Here is a 24,214-nt window from a genome sequence, read left to right as displayed (position 1 = left end):
ATTTAACTTTCAAAAAGGAGACTATGAGAAAATGAGAAAAACGGTCAAAGAAAAAAAAAAAACTTAAGAGGAGCGGCTGCGAGGGTCAAAAATGTACATCAGGCGTGGATGCTGTTCAAAAATTCCATCCTGGAAGCCCAGGCCAAATATATTCCATGTATTAAAAAAGTATAAATCTCTCTGCCAGTTAATTCATTTTTAGAAAATACCTTTATTATTTATTTGCTTACAAAACCTAATACCTTAACATATCATTCCTTCATACACACTCATGCACGCTCACTTACAAATGCACACTCATACACATTTCACAATAAAACCTTAATGGAGCAAACCCACTAATACATGTTGTATTAGTGGGTTTGCTCCATTAAGGTTTTATTGTGAAATGTGTATGAGTGTGCATTTGTAAGTGAGCGTGCATGAGTGTGTATGAAGGAATGATATGTTAAGGTATTAGGTTTTGTAAGCAAATAAATAATAAAGGTATTTTCTAAAAATGAATTAACTGACAGAGAGATTTATACTGGTAGTATTGTTGGTTCAGTTAGCAAGTAGGGTGTAGCCCAGTATTATAAGGATGTATTAAAAAAGTAGGGAGGAAGTTCAAGGAGAATGCAGTAAAGGTGCTGTACCGATGGTACCTGACGCCTGAGCGCCTCCAGCGCATTTTCCCCACCACAACGGGAGTATGTTGGAGAGGTTGCGGTGTAAAAGGCACAGCGGGACACATATGGTGGACTTGTAGGAAGATCAGTGCCTTCTGGAGAACTGTACATAACAGGCTGCAAAGATGGACGGGTAGCCCACTGCCTTGGAACCCAACCTTTTTCCTGTTTCTGGCGGGGGTTGCAAATCGCCCTCAGACCCAGCAAATTTTTCTGAGACAGGCTATATGCGCTGCTAGAGTTGTAATTGCAGCCCATTGGAAGCAGCCTATAATCCCACCAATAACTAGGTGGATTCAAAAACTGAGGCTTATCTGCGAATTGGAAAGGCTACTAGCTGAGAGGCGCAACCACCTGAACAGATGGCACACGATCTGGGATCCTTTTCTTCTTCATGTATAATATGATTGCTGTTATCGGGTAGGGTGATGCTGGTTAGTGGGGTGGGACAGGGTGGGTGGGGGTGGGGGATGGGGATTAACATACATACAAAATTACAAATCTTGAAGTAATGGGCTGAGCATACTGAATAGTCTCCTGGGCGCATTCGTACGGCAAGAATTGTCTGGGTGGATGTGTATGCAGTGAGAATCCTACCATGTGTTGTATTATTTGTCATCCACAATACCATAAATTGGTTATGTACATTTGAAATGCACTATGCTGTATACGATGTGCTATGTATTTAAAGCTGTGTTTTAAGTATTAATAAAGACTTCATGAAAATTTTAAAAAAAAAGGAGGGAGGAAGACCAAACGACAGCCAGCATGGTTAAAAAGTGAGGTGAAGGAAGCTAAAAGAAAATCCTTCAGAAAATGGAAGAAGAAACTGACAGAAAATAATAAGAAACAGCATAAGGAATGTCAAGTCAAATGCAAAGTGCTGATAAGGAAGGCTAAGAGGGACTTTGAAAACAAGATTGCGTTGGAGGCAGTGGCGTAGCCAGACAGCCAATTTTGGGTGGGCCTGAGCCCAAAGTGGGTGGGCACAAAATTTTCTCTCTGTCCCTGCCCCCTTCCTCCCCGCACTCTCCACATCTCCCCCGGCATCTCCCAATTCAAAATATACTTTAGCTCATAAAGATCCCCAAGCTCTGTCAGCTGAAAACTTCCTCTGAAGACAGCCAGAAATCCCTTTTACCAAGCTTGGCAGGCAGCAGTAGCAACAATGCTTTGAGACACCGATGCTGGCACCCCATGCATGCTTAGTTATCGGTGGCTCAAGGATGTTGCCACCATCTGCCAAGCTTAGTAGAAGGGAGTTTTGGCTGCTTTTAGAGGAGGTCCTCAGCTGATGTAGGTTGGGGATCCCCACCAACTACAGCAAGGGTCAGGACTAGTGTTAGACATGCTAAGGCCCAGACTCTCACCAAATACAAAACAAGGGATCACAAATTAGAAATAAAAATATGTAGACAAAAATTGAACTCGGAACCTCGGCATGTTACAGTGGAGAAATAAAATCAGAAATGTATTTCTTTTTTCTACTGAACACAATAAAATGATATCCGCTATGCACATTTCTCAAGCTAACAAATTTCAGTTAATAAATTCAAAATAACATGTCTTTTCTACCTTTGTTGTCTGGTCATTTTATTTTTCCATTATGTTGGTTCAAGTTTCTCTTTTCCACTTTCCTGTCTTTCTGTTAATTCTCCTTCAAGCAGCTGCTATTCATTTGTCTTTTCTCCACTCTCATTCCATTCCCTCACTACACTGACATATTGATGTTTGTTTCATTTTAGCTCTTTCCTATCTTTTTTTTCTTTCCTGCTCTCTGTCCACTCAAATTTCATCTTCTAATCCTTTTCCTTTTTACTTTTCAGATACCTATCAGATTTCCATCTCTTTCTTTCACCCACTAGCTCTCCTATTCCCCGTCTCATTCCTTCTCCAACCTTCCATCTTCAATCTACTCCCCGTAATCACTATCATCCTCTCGTTCATTTCTTTACCACCCCCCTTGGCCTTCCACATGGTTCCACCATCCCAGTGTCTGCCTCCTTCCAACCCTTCTAGCCCAGCATCTGCTCCCTCTTTCTCCTCTCTCCACCCTCTATCCCCTCCTAGCATCTTCCTGTCCTTTCTCTATTTCCTCTTGCCCCTTTCCCCAGGGGCCAGCATTTCTCCCCCTCTTCCCTCCCACCCGCATTCCAGCATTTCTCCCTCACTGTCTTCTACCCCTGGATCCTACATCTCCCTCCTTCTTCCCTCTCCTCCACCCTCATGTTCAACATTGTTCCCTCTTTTCCTCTTCTCTCTCACCCTTGCATCCCAAGTCTAACATCTGTTTCCAACTTGCAGCATCTCTCCCACCACCATGTAACATTTCTCCTTCATCCCTCTCTCCCCTGTGCAGTACCTTTTCCTCCCCTCCCTCCCAGGTCCAACATTTCTCTTTCTTTTGTCATTCACCCCTCCTTCCCTCCCCACCCCACCAATATACTCATATCACCCCTCTCCTCAGGTCACTTCACTGGCTTCCAATCAGATACCGCATTCAATTCAAGCTTCTCCTTCTTACCTACAAATGCACTCAGTCTGCCGCTCCTCACTACCTTTCTACCCTCATCTCCCCTTACGTTCCCACCCGAAACCTCCGTTCACAAGACAAATCCCTCCTCTCAGTACCCTTCTCCACCACCGCCAACTCCAGGCTCCGCTCATTCTGCCTCGCCTCACCCTATGCTTGGAACAACCTTCCTGAGCCCTTACGCCAAGCCCCCTCCCTGCCCATCTTCAAGTCTTTGCTTAAAGCCCACCTCTTCAATGCTGCGTTCGGTACCTAACTCTTACAGTTCAGTAATCCAGACTGCCCCAATTTGACTGCCCCTTTCGGACTGACTGTTCACTTGTCTTTTAGATTGTAAGCTCCTTGAGCAGGGACTGTCCCTCTATGTTAAATTGTACAGCGCTGCGTAACCTTAGCAGCGCTTTAGAAATATTAAGTAGTAGTAGTAGTAGTACTTCCCTCCCCACCCTACTCTACATCCAGCAATTATCCCTCTCTCTCCCCCATATCCCAATAATGATCCCCTTTCTTCTACTCTCCCATGCATCTCTCCCTCTCCTACACCCCCCCTGCATCTCTCCCTCCCCTCCCTAACAATTTCCCTCACTCCTACACCCCCTGTGTAGCATCTCTTTTCTTTCCCTCCCCTCCACTCCCATGCCCAAGCAGCCCAACAATTTTATCTTCTCTCCAACCCCCCCCCCCCCCCCCCCATATGCAGCATCACCGGCTTTCCCACTTGCTAGTCACCAAACAACTGAACGCCCAGCTCCTGTCTTGGCCCCTTCTGAGTCAGCTGGCAGCAGCGATTTTCTTCTAGCTTCGGTCCCTGCATTCTTTCCTTCGATCGTCGCCGTCAGTGCTGCCATTCACACAGGCAGCTCCGCTCCCCTCTGCCGCATCTATCCAGCCCTCCTACGTAAACAGGAAGTGCATCAGAGAGGGCCGGATGGACGCGGCAGAGGGGGCGGAGCTGCCTGTGTGAATGGCAGCGCTGCCGGCGACAATCAAAAGAAAAGAATGCAGGGAACGAGGCAACGCCGGTGGGGAGGACAAGAATTTCCGTTGCAGACGGACGCCAGAGAAAAGGCAGCGAGCGAACGACGTAGGCAGGCCTGGAGGGAAAGTGGGTGGGCCTGGGCCCATCCAGGCCCACTCGTGGCTACGCCCCTGGTTGGAGGCAAAAACACATAGTAAGAATTTTTTTTTTTAGGTATATTAAAAACAAAAAGCCAGCAAAAGAATCAGGCATTCAGGGAAGACAAAGCCATAGCAGGGAGATTAAATGAATTCTTTGCATCAGTCTTCACCAAGGAAGATTTGGGAGAGATACTGGTGACAGAAATGGTATTCGAAGGTCGGAGAAACTGAATGAAATCTCTATAAACCTAAAGGATGTAATAGAGCAATTTGACAAACTGAAGAGTAGCAAATCTCCTGGACCGGATGGTATTCATCCAAGAGTACTGATAGAATTGAAAAATGAACTGGCGGAACTATTGTTAGTAATATGTAATTTATCTTTAAATCAAGGATGGTACCGGAAGATTGCTTATATTTAAAAAAGGTTCCAGAGGGGATCCGGGAAATTATAGTCTGGTGAGACTGATGTCGGTGCTGGGCAAAATGGTAAGAGACTATTAAAAATAACAAAATTAGACAGAATATTCAAAAGCCTGGATTAATTAGACAAAGCCAACATGGATTTAGTGAATTTAGTGAAGGGGTGAACAAACATGTGGAAAAAAAACAGGGTTTACCCACAAAAATTTATAAAATTATTCTCAAAAGACCTAAAAATGCAGAATTAAAGCAATGAAGATTTTATATCCAAGATGGCGTCACAAACCTGATGTGAGTAGAATCTCCGCTGCTTCTTGCAACTGTTTCCCTCAGAATGCAGATGCATAGAGAAAGGCTAGCTGCTGTCAATGCCTTTTGCTGATCTCCCATGTCGACAGCTGGTGTTTTGGATTCGTTTCTGCAGAGAACTAGAGTGCCGATGAGCTTGGCAAGCTACCCGTTTGTGACAAATGTGGTCAGTGGAGACCCTGGTGCGACGCTAGGGCTTGATGTCACTCTAAGCCCTGACCATAGAGTGCTTCCCCCGCAGCCACAGAATGCCAGTTCTCCACTGATGATATCTTCCCTTCCACAGGCAGGAAGTGCAGCAGTGTTGGAACAATGTGAGACACAATTACATCCATCAGAGGACCCGGGGGGGGGGGGGGGGGTCAGTTTCTTTGAACTCCCAATTGGCTACTGGGGATCATCTGGCCTTGCGGAAGATTCTTTGACTACAGTTGATGATTTGAGTGCTCTTGCTTTACCAGTTCAACAGATACAGACTTCACTTGTTCCTACCTTCCTGACTGAGAAACCGACTGAAGTTACCCTTGACAATCTACGAGCTCCAATTGTAAATCTGGGTAAGGTTTTGTGCCTCCAGATTCAGATATTGGAGTAAGAAACACAGTTTTTTAAAAAGAAACTGGAAATTGTTGACTCTGATATTAAAAAATTGACTCATTACAGGAGAAAGAACTCAATACTGTTCAAAAAATTCAAACAATCGTGATTAAGGAAGTAGCGAGTTTGAGGAGAAAAGCCGAAACTTTGGATAATTCCGAATGAAGTAATAATTTACGTTTCTTAAATTTCCCTAGAGTTTTTTTTCTATTACTCCTAGGGAAATCCTCCTTTCTCTCAAACATACTATCTTCCGAGTAGACCAGTGGAAGGTCAGTTGACTGAAGAACAATATGATGTCCCTTTAGAAGTAACGGCAGTTTTAGAGTCTTCGGATTCTGAAACAGCAATTGCAGCAACCTTGTTGGCCACGGTTGTTCTGGCTCTATATAAAGATTGGTTGATGAATATATACTTTAAAAATAAGGTTAAGATCTTTAAGGTATTTAAAATTCAAGTTTTTCCAGATGTGTCAAGAAACTCAGAAGAGACGCCACCAGTTTTTATTACTTAAACCAGGGGTTCTTCAGACTAGCACTACATTTTATTTACGCTATCATTGTAAATGTGTAATCCGTTACCAATAAGGTAAATATGTGCTTTTTGAGCCTTCTCATCTTACTGACTTTTTAGTAGCCAAAAGACTCATGGGGGCTATTAATATCATTATTATTTGCTCTAAAATGTATTAAGGAATTCCATAATCTGTCAGGTTTAGTTTCTGTCTATATTTTTTTCCTGCACAGTATTTCCACTTTTGTAGTCTTGGATCCATAAAAAGTGGACTTCAGTATAAATAATATTTTAATTTTGCTTTTGTATAGAATTTCCTATTTTGAATTATTGGATTGCTTCACTTTTCTGTACAAGCATTACTTGGTTAAGATTTGAAAAGGATAAACAACATTAAAAAAAAAAATTAAAAAGCAAAGAAAGTTTTTAGAACCATTCCTGCAACATGCCACTCAAAATAAAATTCTGTAGTAGTACATAGAACCCAGTGAATAAAAAAGGAACTTGTGATACATACCTTTGTTTTTGGTGTATAGGCTGCTGCCTCATAGCCATACATTGGGTATCTTCCTGCAAGCGATTCAGGGGAGAGTCTGGTTTAAGGCGGATACCATAATAATGGTACTTAGAATTACCCCTAAAATAAACAAACATTTAGATTTCAGATATAAAACGAAAACAGCAAACATTTTCTTTTCACCTTCTGATTCCTTGAAGGGTCATAGATTTGATAACAGTACTCAAAGGAAATATTACATTGTCATATTCAAAAATCTAAGAAATATTTTACCAACTAATCATGACCTTTGTAACATTATGAGTAACTTTCCTTAGTCCTGAAAATTATTAACAGTACACTGTTTATTTTGGGGTATTAATTTTTTCCACAGAACAATTCAGAACAAACAAAAACTTACAAAAGCACAGTAAACTCGTACCCCTAATGTTCAATTTTATTTTCTTTCATTAACATTTGTATCCCATATTATCCAAATTGCTTTAGATCAATGTGGCTTACAGTATGTATCACATAACATCACATCTCAGCAATAAAACATATAAACATACTCACTATCCTTCAAAGAAAATTTTTCTAAAAAGAAATGTTTTTAAATATTTATATTATGCATATATCTTAATTCTTTAGGCAAAGAGTTCCACAATTTAATATTGTGGTAAGCAAACCCAGCAGAGTAAATTGACATATACTAGGTTCTTACAACTAGGATAAAGCGAATGCTACATACCTGTAGAAGGTATTCTCCGACGACAGCAGGCTGATTGTTCTCACTGATGGGTGACGTCCACGGCAGCCCCTCCAATCGGAATCTTCACTAGCAAAGTCCTTTGCTAGCCCTCGTGCGCCCTCGCGCGCATGCGCGGCCGTCTTCCCGCCCGAAACCGGCTCGAGCCGGCCAGTCCAGTATGTAGCAAGACAATACAAGGGAAGACACAACTCCAAAGGGGAGGCGGGCGGGTTTGTGAGAACAATCAGCCTGCTGTCCTCGGAGAATACCTTCTACAGGTATGTAGCATTCGCTTTCTCCGAGGACAAGCAGGCTGCTTGTTCTCACTGATGGGGTATCCCTAGCCCCCAGGCTCACTCAAAACAACAACCATGGTCAATTGGGCCTCGCAACGGCGAGGACATAACTGAGATTGACCTAAAAAATTTACCAACTAACTGAGAGTGCAGCCTGGAACAGAACAAACAGGGCCCTCGGGGGGTGGAGTTGGATCCTAAAGCCCAAACAGGTTCTGAAGAACTGACTGCCCGAACCGACTGTCGCGTCGGGTATCCTGCTGCAGGCAGTAATGAGATGTGAATGTGTGGACAGATGACCACGTCGCAGCTTTGCAAATCTCTTCAATGGTGGCTGACTTCAAGTGGGCTACCGACGCAGCCATGGCTCTAACATTATGAGCCGTGACATGACCCTCAAGAGCCAGCCCAGCCTGGGCGTAAGTGAAGGAAATGCAATCTGCTAGCCAATTGGATATGGTGCGTTTCCCCACAGCCACTCCCCTCCTATTGGGATCAAAAGAAACAAACAATTGGGCGGACTGTCTGTTGGGCTGTGTCCGCTCCAGATAGAAGGCCAATGCTCTCTTGCAGTCCAATGTGTGCAGCTGACGTTCAGCAGGGCAGGAATGAGGACGGGGAAAGAATGTTGGCAAGACAATTGACTGGTTCAGATGGAACTCCGACACAACCTTCGGCAGAAACTTAGGGTGAGTGTGGAGGACTACTCTGTTATGATGAAATTTGGTGTAAGGGGCCTGGGCTACCAGGGCCTGAAGCTCACTGACTCTACGAGCTGAAGTAACTGCCACCAAGAAAATGACCTTCCAGGTCAAGTACTTCAGATGGCAGGAATTCAGTGGCTCAAAAGGAGGTTTCATCAGCTGGGTGAGAACGACATTGAGATCCCATGACACTGTAGGAGGCTTGACAGGGGGCTTTGACAAAAGAAAACCTCTCATGAAGCGAACAACTAAAGGCTGTCCTGAGATCGGCTTACCTTCCACACGGTAATGGTATGCACTGATTGCACTAAGGTGAACCCTTACAGAGTTGGTCTTGAGACCAGACTCAGACAAGTGCAGAAGGTATTCAAGCAGGGTCTGTGTAGGACAAGAGCGAGGATCTAGGGCCTTGCTGTCACACCAGACGGCAAACCTCCTCCATAGAAAGAAATAACTCCTCTTAGTGGAATCTTTCCTGGAAGCAAGCAAGATGCGGGAGACACCCTCTGACAGACCCAAAGAGGCAAAGTCTACGCTCTCAACATCCAGGCCGTGAGAGCCAGGGACCGGAGGTTGGGATGCAGAAGCGCCCCTTCGTCCTGTGTGATGAGGGTCGGAAAACACTCCAATCTCCACGGTTCTTCGGAGGACAACTCCAGAAGAAGAGGGAACCAGATCTGACGCGGCCAAAAAGGAGCAATCAGAATCATGGTGCCTTTGTCTTGCTTGAGTTTCAACAAAGTCTTCCCCACCAGAGGTATGGGAGGATAAGCATACAGCAGACCCTCCCCCCAGTCCAGGAGGAAGGCATCCGATGCCAGTCTGCCGTGGGCCTGAAGCCTGGAACAGAACTGAGGGACTTTGTGGTTGGCTCGAGATGCGAAGAGATCCACCAAGGGGGTGCCCCACACCTGGAAAATCTGTCGCACTACACGAGAATTGAGCGACCACTCGTGAGGTTGCATAATCCTGCTCAACCTGTCGGCCAGACTGTTGTTTACGCCTGCCAGATATGTGGCTTGGAGCACCATGCCGTAACGGCGAGCCCAGAGCCACATGCTGACGGCTTCCTGACACAGGGGGCGAGATCCGGTGCCCCCCTGCTTGTTGACATAGTACATGGCAACCTGGTTGTCTGTCTGAATTTGGATAATTTGGTGGGACAGCCGATCTATGAAAGCCTTCAGAGCGTTCCAGATCGCTCGCAACTCCAGAAGATTGATCTGCAGATCGCGTTCCTGGAGGGACCAGCTTCCTTGGGTGTGAAGCCCATCGACATGAGCTCCCCATCCCAGGAGAGACGCATCCGTAGTCAGCACTTTTTGTGGCTGAGGAATTTGGAAAGGACGTCCCAGAGTCAAATTGGACCAAATTGTCCACCAATACAGGGATTTGAGAAAACTCGTGGACAGGTGGATCACGTCTTCTAGACCCCCAGCGGCCTGATACCACTGGGAGGCTAGGGTCCATTGAGCAGATCTCATGTGAAGGCGGGCCATGGGAGTCACATGAACTGTGGAGGCCATGTGGCCCAGCAATCTCAACATCTGCCGAGCTGTGATCTGCTGGGACGCTCGCACCCGCGAGACGAGGGACAACAAGTTGTTGGCTCTCGTATCTGGAAGATAGGCGCGAGCCGTCCGAGAATCCAGCAGAGCTCCTATGAATTCGAGTTTCTGCACTGGGAGAAGATGGGACTTTGGATAATTTATCACAAACCCCAGTAGCTCCAGGAGGCGAATAGTCATCTGCATGGACTGCAGGGCTCCTGCCTCGGATGTGTTCTTCACCAGCCAATCGTCGAGATATGGGAACACGTGCACCCCCAGCCTGCGAAGCGCCGCTGCTACCACAGGCAGGCACTTTGTGAACACCCTGGGCGCAGAGGCGAGCCCAAAGGGTAGCACACAGTACTGGAAGTGACGTGTGCCCAGCTGAAATCGCAGATACTGTCTGTGAGCTGGCAGTATCGGGATGTGCGTATAGGTGTCCTTCAAGTCCAGAGAGCATAGCCAATCTTTTCCCTGAATCATGGGAAGAAGGGTGCCCAGGGAAAGCATCCTGAACTTTTCTTTTACGAGATATTTGTTCAGGGCCCTTAGGTCTAGGATGGGACGCATCCCCCCTGTTTTCTTTTCCACAAGGAAGTACCTGGAATAGAATCCCAGCCCTTCTTGCCCGGATGGCACAGGCTCGACCGCATTGGCGCTGAGAAGGGCGGAGAGTTCCTCTGCAAGTACCTGCTTGTGCTGGAAGCTGTAAGACTGAGCTCCCGGTGGACAATTTGGAGGTTTTGAAGCCATATTGAGGGTGTATCCTTGCCGGACTATTTGAAGAACCCACTGATCGGAGGTTATGAGAGGCCACCTTTGGTGAAAAGCTTTCAACCTCCCTCCAACTGGCAGGTCGCCCGGCACTGACACTTGGACTTCGGCTATGCTCTGCTGGAGCCAGTCAAAAGCTCGCCCCTTGCTTTTGCTGGGGAGCCGAGGGGCCTTGCTGAGGCGCACGCTGCTGACGAGAGCGAGCGCGCTGGGGCTTAGCCTGGGCCGCAGGCTGTCGAGAAGGAGGATTGTACCTACGCTTGCCAGAAGCATAGGGAACAGTCTTCCTTCCCCCGAAAAATCTTCTACCTGTAGAGGTAGATGCTGAAGGCTGCCGGCGGGAGAACTTGTCGAATGCGGTGTCCCGCTGGTGGAGATGCTCTACCACCTGTTCGACTTTCTCTCCAAAAATGTTGTCCGCACGGCAAGGCGAGTCCGCAATCCGCTGCTGGAGTCTATTCTCCAGGTCGGCGGCACGCAGCCATGAGAGCCTGCGCATCACCACACCTTGAGCAGCGGCCCTGGACGCAACATCAAAGGTGTCATACACCCCTCTGGCCAGGAATTTTCTGCACGCCTTCAGCTGCCTGACCACCTCCTGAAAAGGCTTGGCTTGCTCGGGGGGGAGAGCATCAACCAAGCCCGCCAACTGCCGCACATTGTTCCGCATGTGTATGCTCGTGTAGAGCTGGTAAGACTGGATTTTGGCCACGAGCATAGAAGAATGGTAGGCCTTCCTCCCAAAGGAGTCTAAGGTCCTAGGGTCTTTGCCCGGGGGCGCCGAAGCATGCTCCCTAGAACTCTTAGCCTTCTTTAGGGCCAAATCCACAACTCCAGAGTCGTGAGGCAACTGAGTGCGCATCAGCTCTGGGTCCCCATGGATTCGGTACTGGGACTCAATTTTCTTGGGGATGTGGGGATTAGTTAATGGTTTTGTCCAGTTCACCAGCAATGTCTTTTTTAGGACATGGTGCAGGGGAACAGTGGACGCTTCCTTAGGTGGAGAAGGATAGTCCAGGAGCTCAAACATTTCAGCCCTGGGCTCGTCCTCCACAACCACCGGGAAGGGGATGGCCGTAGACATCTCCCGGACAAAGGAAGCGAAAGACAGACTCTCAGGAGGAGAAAGCTGTCTTTCAGGGGAGGGAGTGGGATCAGAAGGAAGACCCTCAGACTCCTCGTCAGAGAAATATCTGGGGTCCTCCTCTTCCTCCCACGAGGCCTCACCTTCGGTGTCAGACAAGTTCACGAACCTGTGTCTGCAACCTCGCCCGGCTCGACTCCGTGGAGCCCCGTCCACGATGGGGGCGTCGAGAGGTAGACTCCCTCGCCCGCATCGGCGAAGCTCCCTCCGCCGACGTAGTCGGGGAGCCTTCCTGGGAGGTGGCCGCAGTCGGCACCGCACGCGGTACCGACATCGGGGACCTCACCCCGGGCGATGGGCCAGCCGGCGCCACGCTCGACGGTACCGGAGGCGCAAGCACCGCCGGTACCGGAGGGGTAGGGCACAACAGCTCTCCCAGAATCTCTGGGAGAACGGCCAGGAGGCTCTCGTTCAGAGCGGCTGCAGAGAAAGGCAGAGAGGTCGATGCAGGCGTCGACGTCAGAACCTGTTCCGGGCGAGGAGGCTGTTCCGGGCTGTCCAGAGTGGAGCGCATCGACACCTCCTGAACAGAGGGTGAGCGGTCCTCTCGGTGCCGATGCCTGCTGGGTGCTGACTCCCTCGGCGACTCAGAGCTCTCGGTGCCGATGCTTCTTCGACTTCTTCCGAAGCATGTCACCGGAGCTCCCCGGCACCGACGAGGAGGACATAGAATCCAGCCGTCGCTTCCTCGGGGCCGAGGCCGAAGGAGGTCGGTCTCGGGGGGGCTGTACCGCAGGAGCCCTCAGGGTAGGGGGAGACCCACCCGAAGGCTCACCGCCACCAGCAGGGGAATGGACAGCCCTCACCTGCACTCCCGACGATGCACCACCGTCCGACGACATCAGCAGACGAGGTCCCGGTACCACCGACGTCGATGCAGCTATCCGATGTCCCAGCGCCGATGCAGAGGGCCGATGCCTCGATGCACTCGATGCACTGGCGGCCGAGGATGAAGCTCTGGACGCTGAAGACGTCGATGCACTCGATACCCTCGGTGCCGATGCCGACGAAGAGCCCGAGAACAACACGTTCCACTGGGCCAATCTCGCTACCTGAGTCCACCTCTGCAAAAGGGAACACAGACTACAGGCCTGAGGGCGGTGCTCGGCCCCCAGACACCGAAGACACGACGCGTGTCTGTCAGTGAGCGAGATAATCCGGGCGCACTGGGTGCACTTCTTGAAGCCGCTGGAAGGCTTCGATGTCATGGGCGGAAAAATCACGCCGGCGAAATCAAAATCCGAAATGACGAAAATGAGCACCAAAAACTTTTAGGGAGAAAAATCTCGACCGAGGCCGAAAAGAGGCCTACCCCGACGACGAAAGAAAACTTACCGGGGCAAAGACTGAAAATACGGGAAGGGGCAAAACGAAACCCGAGGGCTTCCGGAGTACTTCCCGACAATTTTTAAAGATTTTCCGAAGAAAAAAAAACAACACGTCAAAGAAAAGGACGCGCGAGGTCGACTTTCCAGGGCTCAACACGGCGAAAACACGACCGTACCGAGTGCGGACAAAAGAAGACTGGCCGGCTCGAGCCGGTTTCGGGCGGGAAGACGGCCGCGCATGCGCGGTGCGCGCGAGGGCTAGCAAAGGACTTTGCTAGTGAAGATTCCGATTGGAGGGGCTGCCGTGGACGTCACCCATCAGTGAGAACAAGCAGCCTGCTTGTCCTCGGAGAATGAAGTATAAGATAGTCTATGGATCCTATTACAGCATTTCGTGATTTAGTAACCCATGCAATATATCCCTGGGTTAGACCATATAATAAACTACACAAAAGTACATAATTTGAAAGCAATGTGTTAATTGTAAGCTAGTGTAATATTTGTATAGTGAGATCACTCTTTCATAATATTTCTTTTTTTTGTTTGTTTGTTTTTTGTTCAATCATTTTTATTAATTTGGATATAACAATAAAAAAGGAAATTAAGTACCATTGACTTAATAACAGTTTAACAAGTTAGAACATGTACACTGACTTATAGAAAAATTATGGACAGTGTTTACATCATCTCTAGAATCCCTGATGCTGTTACATTACAGGTAATTATAACTATAGGAGTAAACATATTATTAAATGCTAGAGGTGAAGAAAAGAAATTATTCTTATATTAGTAATTAGTACCCATTTATAGATGCTTGAATTATAATAATTAATGTTGATTGGATGAGTAATTGAGTATGGGAGACCAGGTTTTATTAAATGCTACAAGGGAACCGCATTTCTCAGCAGCAGCTTTTTCATATTTAGCGTATAGACATACTGTATTCCACCACATATCATAAGATAACTTCGTAAAGTCCTTCCAGTTTTGACATATCAGTTTTAAAGCAACTTGAATCAATATACGAAGTAATTTGGCTATGTGTGGTTGTAGTATCGTGTCTAAACCAAATTCTCCCGTGATTATGATTTTGTATGTTAATGAGATCTTAAAATCTAGAATTTGAGAAATAGTTTCCTCTATATGAGGCCAATACTCATCCAGTATATGGCAATGGTAAATTAAATGGTCTAATGTGCCTACATGGTTGTTACAAGACCAAAATCTATTTGAAATTTCTTTAGATATTTTGGAAAGTTTGTAAGGTTTCCACATAGCTCTATGCAAGATGTAGAATGATGATTGGGTAAGAGCAGATGATTTTGAAGATTTATATAATAATGTCCAGATTTTTTCCCATTGTTCTTCAGTAATTTGAGAATTGAGTTCTTTGTTCCAAATGTTTTGTAAAGCTGAAGGATAATGAGAAGAGTGATCTTGTAAGATTTTGTACCATGTTGATGCCGTTTTTTTTCCCATTAGCCAACTGATAATATCATTTCTAATAAATCTACCTCACTGCAGCATTCTGTGCAGTCTGTAATTTCATTAAGACTTGCTCCTTACAACCAGCATACATCCCACTGCAATAATCAACCTGTGCTAATAGCATAGTTTGTACCGGCATGTAAAATGTTTCCCTAGAAAAATAACCTCTAGTTCTCTTACATAGTAACATAGTAAATGACGGCAGAAAAAGACCTGCATGGTCCATCCAGTCTGCCCTACAAGATAAACTCATATGTGCTACTTTTTGTGTATACCTTACTTTAATTTGTACCTGTCCTTTTCAGGGCACAGACCGTGTAAGTCTGCCCAGCACTATCCCCGCCTCCCAACCACCAGCCCCGCCTCCCACCACCGGCTCTGGCACAGACCGTATAAGTCTGCCCAGCACTATCCCCGCCTCCCGCCACCAGCTCTGCCACCCAATCTCGGCTAAGCTCCTTAGGATCCATTCCTTCTGAACAGGATTCCTTTATGTTTATCCCACGCGTGTTTGAATTCTGCTACCGTTTTCATTTCCACCACCTCCCGCGGGAGGGCATTCCAAGCATCCACTCTTCAATTATAATCAGCTGTTGCAATTTAATTATAGGGTTTTTTTTTTTTTTAATTATATTGCATTTTTCAGCCACTCAGATTATAGTTGATCTCCATATGGCCTACTCCATGGAATGTTTATCCAGTGTTGCAAACAAATTCATTCCGAGACCATTCTTCTACTCGTGTACACTTTTTGTTCTTGGTACTGTCCCTTCCTAATCTGTTTCTTCATCTGTACACTGCAGGAACACATTGTCCACCCTCTGTATTCATCATCTCACCATCTCTTTTTTCCTCTTCTTTTTTTCAGCTCTCAACCTTCAACATTTCCTTCCTTCCATTCATCTCCTTTCTATACGAGTACATCTCGCCTTCGTCGCTGTCGTCATACCTCTCCTACTCTTCTCCGTACTCTCTTGCTCTTTATCCTGCTCTCCGCTGGGGACATTAATCCCAATCCTGGTCCTCCACACCAGCTCTCATCCTATTTGTGCAGGTCACAACGTGATATCTCCAATCTAATTTCTGTTCCTCTCCTCCCTCCTTCTTCCCTGCCTTTCTCTTGAGCTCTGTGGAATGCCCGCTCTGTCTGTAACAAACTTTCCTACATCCATGACCTCTAGCTCTCGTACTCTCCATCTGCTTGCCTTAACTGAAACTTGGCTTTACCCTGAAGACTCTGCTTCAGTCGTGGCCCTATGCCATGGAGGTTATCTTTTCTCCTATACTCCTCGCAAGGTTGGCCGCAGAGGTGGTTTCGGGCTACTACTTTCACCCTCTTGTAGATTTCAACCTCTTCTTCCACCTCAGTCTCACTGTTTTTCTTCGAAGTCCACTCCATCCGTCTATTTGCTCCTCTGCCTCTCCAAGTAGCAGTCATTTTTCGACCCCCTGATAAGACTCTTTCTTCCTTTCTCACTGACTTTGATGCCTGGCTTTCCTTTTTTCTTGAACCTTCATCACCTTCCCTCATTCTTGGTGATTTTAACATTCATGCTAATGATCCCTCTGACTCTTATGCTTCTCAGTTTCTTGCTTTAACATCCTCTTTCAATCTTCAACTGTGCTCCACTGCCCCCACTCACCAGAATGGCCACTGTCTTGATCTTATCCTCTTATCAAACTGCTCACTCTCCACTTTCTGTGTCTCAACTCTTCCCCTCTCTGACCATCATCTGATAACTTTTACACTTAAACACCCTCCTCCCCAGTCCCGTACAACCTTAACCAATACATTTAGGAATCTTCAGGCTATTGACCCTTCTACTCTGTCGTCCAGTGTTTCAAATCTCTTCTTTAGCACTGTGTTATCCAAGTCTGTCAACGAGGCTGTCTCTTCCTATAATATAAAAGCAGTAAAAACTACGCTCGACCACCTAAATTTCCGGAAAGCACTAAAGACAGAATTGTTCAAATGAGCATACCCCACTGACCCAACAAACTGGCTGCCGACTAGAGGGTCATGGAGCTGCTGCTGCTGCTCCAGGGACCCAATCGAAATTCGGCCGTGAACAGGACCACTCGATGGTCGGTCCAACATAAGAAGGGCACCGCCGCACACAGGCTACCGCAAGCACATACTGTGGGATCCCTCCACCAAAAGGCAGGAGCCGAAGACAAACCGCGGTCCCTTCCCCTCGTGGCAATAGCGCTGCCTGCTCGGACCCCGACCCCATGCACATCCAGACAGCGAGAGAGCGACCCGTGAACTTCCATCACTGCGGGAGCGCCGGCCAGCAGGACTCCCACCCAGGATGAGCGGAGCCTTGAACGGTGCCCCCTGGTAGAATGCTGACCGACTCCGCTGCCACCCTGAGTGGACAGGGGCGGCCAGGCCTTTCTTTGGGAGCGACCGCGAGGAGCTCAATGGGCGCAGTTCCCCACCCGCTCACCACACAAGACGGGGTGCCAGTTGAACATGAGGCGCAAAGACGTGGGGCTGAGCGAGCGCGGGGAAGTGGAAACAGAGATTAACCAAAAGTCTTCTTTGCTTACAGAAGACCTCGAGTGAATGCCAATAACGGCAGCGCAAGGCAGTGGAAACAGAGATTAACCAAACGGCTTCTTTGCCTACATTGGACTAGATAGGCTCACTTCCTCTCCAGTCTATCAAACAGCCTCCAAGATTTGCCAGCTCATAGATTCACCTGCTGTGCTCTGATCAAACACCAATGACGGCTGCACAGGGCAGTGGAAACGGAGATTAACCAACCATCTTCCTTGCTTATACAAGGTGCGAGCTGGAAGGAAAGGAAAGAGGTGCTGCCGCGGGCAACGTCGTCAAGGAGAGCGTCGTGCAGTAACCAACAACCCGAACCAGACCAAGTTGTCCTACGCCACATGTGTTGCCGTCCTGGCGGGGGCAGCCGCACAAACTGAGGAGCGGTCGGAGCCCCTACACCCAGGAACATCCAACTCTGCCTATAAAGCACAAACCAGATCTAAAACTGCATAGCAGAAGCAAGCATCACCAGGGTCCAGTGCCGATGCCACGCGGCTTGCGCCCCAGGTGGATGTTGCGGCCCAGCAGTGTGCCACCAGACCAGCAGAGGTGCCCAAAGCCTAGTACATCTGAGACTCTGAATATCTAACTGTGAGTAAACAACCCATACCTAACACATCTATACCTAATCAACAAACGAAACACCAAAACCACCACAGACACCAACAACCCCACAGACAAACCGAACTTACACAAAACACACAAGCCCAGGACACAAGACTCCACCACAAAGAGCAACAACCTACTACGCACTCTACCAAATACGATAACCAAAGTGAATTGACACCACAATGAATACTGCCAAACTGTTCCTTGTAATCTACTCAAAATCCCTGATCCATCTAATACTAACCACCCCACTAGCAGAAATCAACAACATACCCACATTATACAATCACCGAATACTGTCCAGACTCACCACACCAAACCGACAATAACCAACACAAAGGAAGAACACCAATACGTGCACAACCTCAACAAAAGGAAAAGAAAGGAGACAAAAACGCCACATAAACCAAGACACGACAACTAAAAAAAGTCCATATAACACCGAACGCAGAAGACCCATAACACACAATTCAAGTCAGCTACGTCAACGCCAGATCCATGACAAATAAAACAACAATAACAACAGACTGGATCACGTCAGAGAAACTCGATCTACTATTCATCACTGAAACCTGGATCCATAACCAAGAGGACCCAATCATCTTAAACCTTTGTCTCCAGGATACAAAATCACTCACTGGACCAGAAAAGAAAAAAAAAGAGGAGGGGGTATAGTGCTCATATACCAATCTCACCTCACTATCGAAACCATTGCCGAATCTATAACAGCCCACCTCGAAATAGCCTCAATCAGAATCCACCACAATACCCTGCTCGACCACCTAAACTGTGTCCTGTTTTACAGACCTCCATGCAACCGGAATGAAAGCCAATCAGACTTCATGGACTTCGTCTCAAACACATGTGTACCCAACTCCAACATACTACTATTAGGAGATATTAACCTCCACCAAGAAAGCCCAAACTCTACAAATGCACGAGACTGTAAAGATTTCCTTCACTTATGCGATCTAACATGGCCAAACATGCAAACAACCCACTTGAAGGGCCAAACACTCGACCTCATCTCATACAAACTAGCCACTGACCAGAACCTAACCATAACACAGAAACACCGTAGACTGACCACTATAAATTAAACCTATCCCTAAAATGGCGGAAAAAAAGGCTCTTTCCACACACGAGAACACACAACCCATACCACAAGAGGCCAAACAGAACCGGATGCTTTCTGGCAACAGATATACAATAACGACTGGACAACACAAACTGACTCCATTCACTATCTTTCAGTTTGGGACAAAAGATGCAGATACATACTAGACACAATAGCACCCCTACAAACAAGAACCTCATGCACACAGAACTCGATACCATGGTTCAATGAAGAATTGAAAAAATTAAAAACACAATCAAGAAGACTAGAACGCGCATGGAAAAAAAAAAATTAAAGACAACACATACACCCAACGCATGGAAACAGATACAAAGGAAATACAAATATGCAATAAGACAGACCAAAAGGTCATATTACAAAACCAAAATCGGGCCAGACTACAACAACACGAAGAAACTATACCATCTCGTGAATAAATTAATAGACACAACACCGGTCACCACAACCAACACCGACATCCCATCTGTAGACAATCTTGCTAAATATTTCAACGAAAAAATTATTAATCTACGCAAAACCCTACCTCTGGACAACACAGACATAGAAAACTTCATAAATGGGCTGGACCCCAACGCTGTATGCAGACTTGAGTAACCCAATTGGGATAGTAGCTACTTATTTGAACTTAATATATTGAAACTGCTTGTTTTAAGCAAGAATTCTTTTTCTATTTCTTTCTTGGATCGTTTTCATGATTATTGTGGTCGTTAGTAAATTATTATTATTTCCTGTAGAATTTATTTCTAATATTGGATGGAATTTAATTCGATTTGTGCATTATCACTCAAAAATATATGTTTGATAAAAGTTTAAATAAAGATTTAAAAAAATATGGGCTGGACCCCACCCCTGGCGAATACCCGGCGGACCGATTATGGACAAACTTTGCTCTCCTCAGTGCCAACATAGTTACTCAGGCAATCAAAAAATACTCCAAAAGCCACTGTCAATTGGACATCTGCACCAGCTACTTAATACAATCTGCCCCCCACCGCTTCATAACAGATCTCACATCCCATCTAAATTTCATGCTTCAGCAGGGTATTTTCCCTAAAGAAAAAGGCAACATCCTACTCATCCCAATACCAAAAGACACCAAGAAAAAAAAAAATGACATCACCAACTACCGCCCAGTAGCATCCATCCCATTAGTAGTCAAACTCATGGAAGGACTGGTAACCAAACAACTCAACGACTACATAAACAAATTCACTATATTACATGGGTCACAATCAGGATTCCGACCACAACATAGCACCGAAACAGTACTACTCACTCTCCTATCCAAATTCAAACAGGAGATAGCTACAAGCAAAAGCATTCTCCTCCTACAATTTGACATGTCCAGCGCATTTGACATGGTTAACCATAATATCTTGCTAAAACTCCTAGACTATTTCGGAATTGGTGGTAACACTCTCAACTGGGGCTTTCTAACCACCAGAACATACCAAATCAAGCACCAACATATTGTCACCCTGGAAACCAGGCTGCGGAGTACCACAAGGATCCCCACTATCACTGATCCTTTTCAACCTCATGATGGTCCCACTAGCCAAAGCCTTATCTACACATGGCCTTAATCCATTCATTTACGCTGATGACGTCACACTATACATCCCCTACAAACATGGTTTAGCAGAAATCGCCAATAAAATCAAGCTCAGTTTAAACATCATGAACTCATGGGCAAACGCATTCCAACTAAAACTCAACACAGAAAAAAACACACTGTCATCATTTCATCCCAATACAACGCATACAAACCCACAAACATTAACACCCCAGGATACACCCTCCCTATTTCAGACAGCCTGAAAATTCTCGGAGTAACAATCAACGTAACCTCCAACTAGAGTCCCAAGCTAAACTCACCATAAAGAAAATGTTTCTCTCAATGTGGAAACAAAAACGTGTGAAGCCATTCTTCCCGAGGAAAATATTTCGCAACCTTGTACAATCAATGGTGCTAAGCCACGCAGACTATTGTAACGGAATCTATGCGGGATGCAAAGAACAAATCATAAAGAAACTTCAAACCGCCCAAAACACAGCAGCACGGCTTATATATGGAAAAACACGTTTTGACAGCGCCAAACCACTCCGAGAAAAACTGCACTGGCTTCCAATTAAGGAACGTATCGCATTCAAAATCTGTACGACAGTTCACAAAATCATCTACGGTGAGGCACCAAGATACATGACAGACCTCATCGACCTACCACCCAGAAACACCATAAAATCAGCAAGATCATACCTAAACCTCCATTACCCAAGCAGCAAAGGACTCAAATACAAATACACCTATGCTTCCAGCTTTTCCTACCTGAGTGCACAATTGTGGAACACACTACCAAAAGTAGTAAAAACCACACGAATTTCCGGAAAGCACAAAAACAAAACTGTTCAGAAAAGCATACCCCACAGACCCAACATAAAAAAAACCTGGACATCAGCAACACAACTTAACCAAAGATCGTAACGGACATATCCTAACTCTTCCTTTCCCTCTCTAAGCTCTCCCCAACTGTCTTTACCATACATGTATCTCACTCTACCATAATATCACCTTGTATTTGTTCATACCGAAATCGGTTAACGCCAAATACAATACCATGTAAGCCACATTGACCTTGTAAAAAGGTGGGAAAAAGTGGGATACAAATGCAAACAAATAAAATAAAATAAATAAAATAAAATAAAATACCTGGACACTTATGACACACAATGGAACCAAAGACCGTATTGGACATTACCTGACCCTTCCTACCCTCTCCCTCTCTAAGCTCCCCCAACTGTACCTAGTACACATGTACCCCATTCTACCACAAAACCGTCTTGAATTAATCCACACCATATATTTGTTCAGACCGGAATCGGCTAACGCCGTTAACGGTAATACGTAAGCCACATTGAGCCTGCAAAAAGGTGGGATACAAATGTAATAAATAAATAAATAACACTATTCTCTGCTCTGGATACTCTCACTCCTCCCATTCCCGTTCTGTAAAATGTACCAAACCCCAGGCTTGGCTAACCTCTAGAATCCGCTACCTATATTCCTGTGCCCACTCTGCCGAACACCTTTGGCTGAAATCCCGTGCCCATGCTAACTTCATACATTTCAAATTCTTTCTGACCTCCTTCCAGTCTGCTCTTTTACTTGCCAAACAGGACTATTACATCCAGTTGATTAATTCTCTTGGCTCAAACCCTCAACGTCTCTTTGCCACACTGAACTCTCTCCTTGAAGTGCCTTCACCTCCAACCCCCCACCCCTTCACTTTCCCCCAGACTCTGGTTGAGTACTTTCATGATAAGGTTCACAAGATTAAACTTGAATTCTTAACCAGGTCACCTCCACCTCTCCTTCCCTTAGTCCATTCTCTCAACCCTCCAACCCCTGCCTCCTTTTCTTCCTTTTCTGAAATCACTGAAGAGGAAACTACACATCTTATTTCCTCCTCGAAACTAACTACCTGTTCCTCTGATCCTATTCTCACCCATCTACTTAACACTCTCGCTCCTACTGTCATTCCTTTTATCTGTCATATCCTCAATCTTTCACTTTCCACTGCGACTGTTCCTGATGCCTTCAAACATGCCGTAGTCCCACCGCTCCTTAAAAAACCTTCATTACACTCTACCCTACCTGTCCTTCCAACTATAGCCCCCATCTCCCTCCTCCCTTTCCTATCCAAGATACTTGAACGTGCTGTTCACCTCCGTTGCCTTGACTTTCTTTCATCTCAAGCTATTCTTGATCCACTTCAATCTGGCTTTCGCCCCCTTCATTCAACTGAAACAGCGCTTGCTAAAGTCTCCAACGATCTGTTCCTGGCCAGATCCAAAGGTCTCTATCCTCATCCTTCTTGATCTATCTGCTGCTTTTGACACTGTTGATCACAGCCTACTCCTTGATACGCTGTCCTCACTTGGATTTCAGGGCTCTGTTCTCTCCTGGTTTTCTTCTTATCTGTCCCAGCGTACTTTTAGTGTATATTCTTGTGGATCCTCCTATCCCACTGACGGTGTACCTCAGGGATCTGTCCTGGGACCTCTTTTCTCCATCTGTACTTCTTCTCTTGATACTCTGATCTCATCCCATGGTTTTCAGTATCATCTTTACGCTGATGACTCCCAGATCTACCTCTCCACACCAGAAATCTCAGCCGTAATCCAGGCCAAAGTATCAGCCTGCCTGTCTGACATTGCTGCTTGGATGTCTCAGCGCCATCTGAAACTAAACATGATCAAGACTAAGCATCTTATCTTTCCCCCTAAACCAACCTCTCCTCCTCCCCCATTCTCTATTTCTGTGGATAACACTCTCATCCTTCCTGTCTCATCAGCTCGTAACCTTGGGGTCATCTTTGACTCCTCCCTCTCCTTCTCTGCACACATTCAGCAGACTGCTAAAACCTGTCGTTTCTTTCTCTATAATATCACCAAAATTCGCCCTTTTCTTTCTGATCACACTACCAGAACCCTCATCCACACTCTTATCACTTCTCGCTTAGACTATTGCAACTTGCTTCTCACAGGTCTCCCACTTAACCATCTCTCTCCTCTTCAATCTGTTCAAAATTCTGCTGCACAACTAATATTCTGCCAGTGTCGTTATGTTCATATTAGCCCTCTCAAGTCACTTCACTGGCTTCCTATCTGTTTCCGCATACAGTTCAAACTCCTTATTACTACTACAAATCATTTCTATAGTGCTACCAGTCGTACACAGCGCTTCACAACTGAACATGAAGAAAAGACAGCCCCTGCTCAAAAGAGCTTACAATCTAAATCTGGCCTATAAGTGCATTCACTCTGCAGCTCCTCAGTACCTCTCCACTCTCATCTCTCCCTACATTCCTGCCCAGGAATTGCATTCACTGGGTAAATCTCTCTTATCTGCACCCTTCTCCTCCACTGCTAACTCCAGACTCCATTCCTTTTATCTTGCTGCACCATATGCCTGGACTAGACTTCCCGAGCCGGTACGTCAAGCTCCACCTCTGACCGTCTTCAAATCTAAGCTAAAAGTCCACCTTTTTGATGCTGCCTATCAAAAAGGAGTGGCCTAGTGGTTATGGTGGTGGACTCTGGTCCTGGGGAACTGGGAAACTGAGTTCGATTCCCACTTCAGGCACGAGCAGCTCCTTGTGACTCTGGGCAAGTCACTTAACCCTCCATTGCCCCAGGTACAAATAAGTACCTGTA

At 46.1% G+C, this 24,214-nt stretch overlaps 1 protein-coding gene across 1 annotated transcript in view; it reads right to left on the bottom strand.

Annotated features, from left to right (window-relative positions):
* Positions 1–24,214, bottom strand: part of RFX2 (regulatory factor X2) — a 582,894-nt gene that overhangs the window by 300,363 nt on the left and 258,317 nt on the right. The window contains 1 exon segment of the mRNA XM_030218518.1: positions 6,680–6,799. Coding sequence (XP_030074378.1) covers positions 6,680–6,799 — 120 coding nt within the window.

The sequence above is a fragment of the Microcaecilia unicolor genome, chromosome 11 (genome assembly GCF_901765095.1).
Source record: "Microcaecilia unicolor chromosome 11, aMicUni1.1, whole genome shotgun sequence".
In the NCBI taxonomy this organism is placed as follows: domain Eukaryota; kingdom Metazoa; phylum Chordata; class Amphibia; order Gymnophiona; family Siphonopidae; genus Microcaecilia; species Microcaecilia unicolor.
This window is presented reverse-complemented; position numbering and strand designations above follow the sequence as displayed.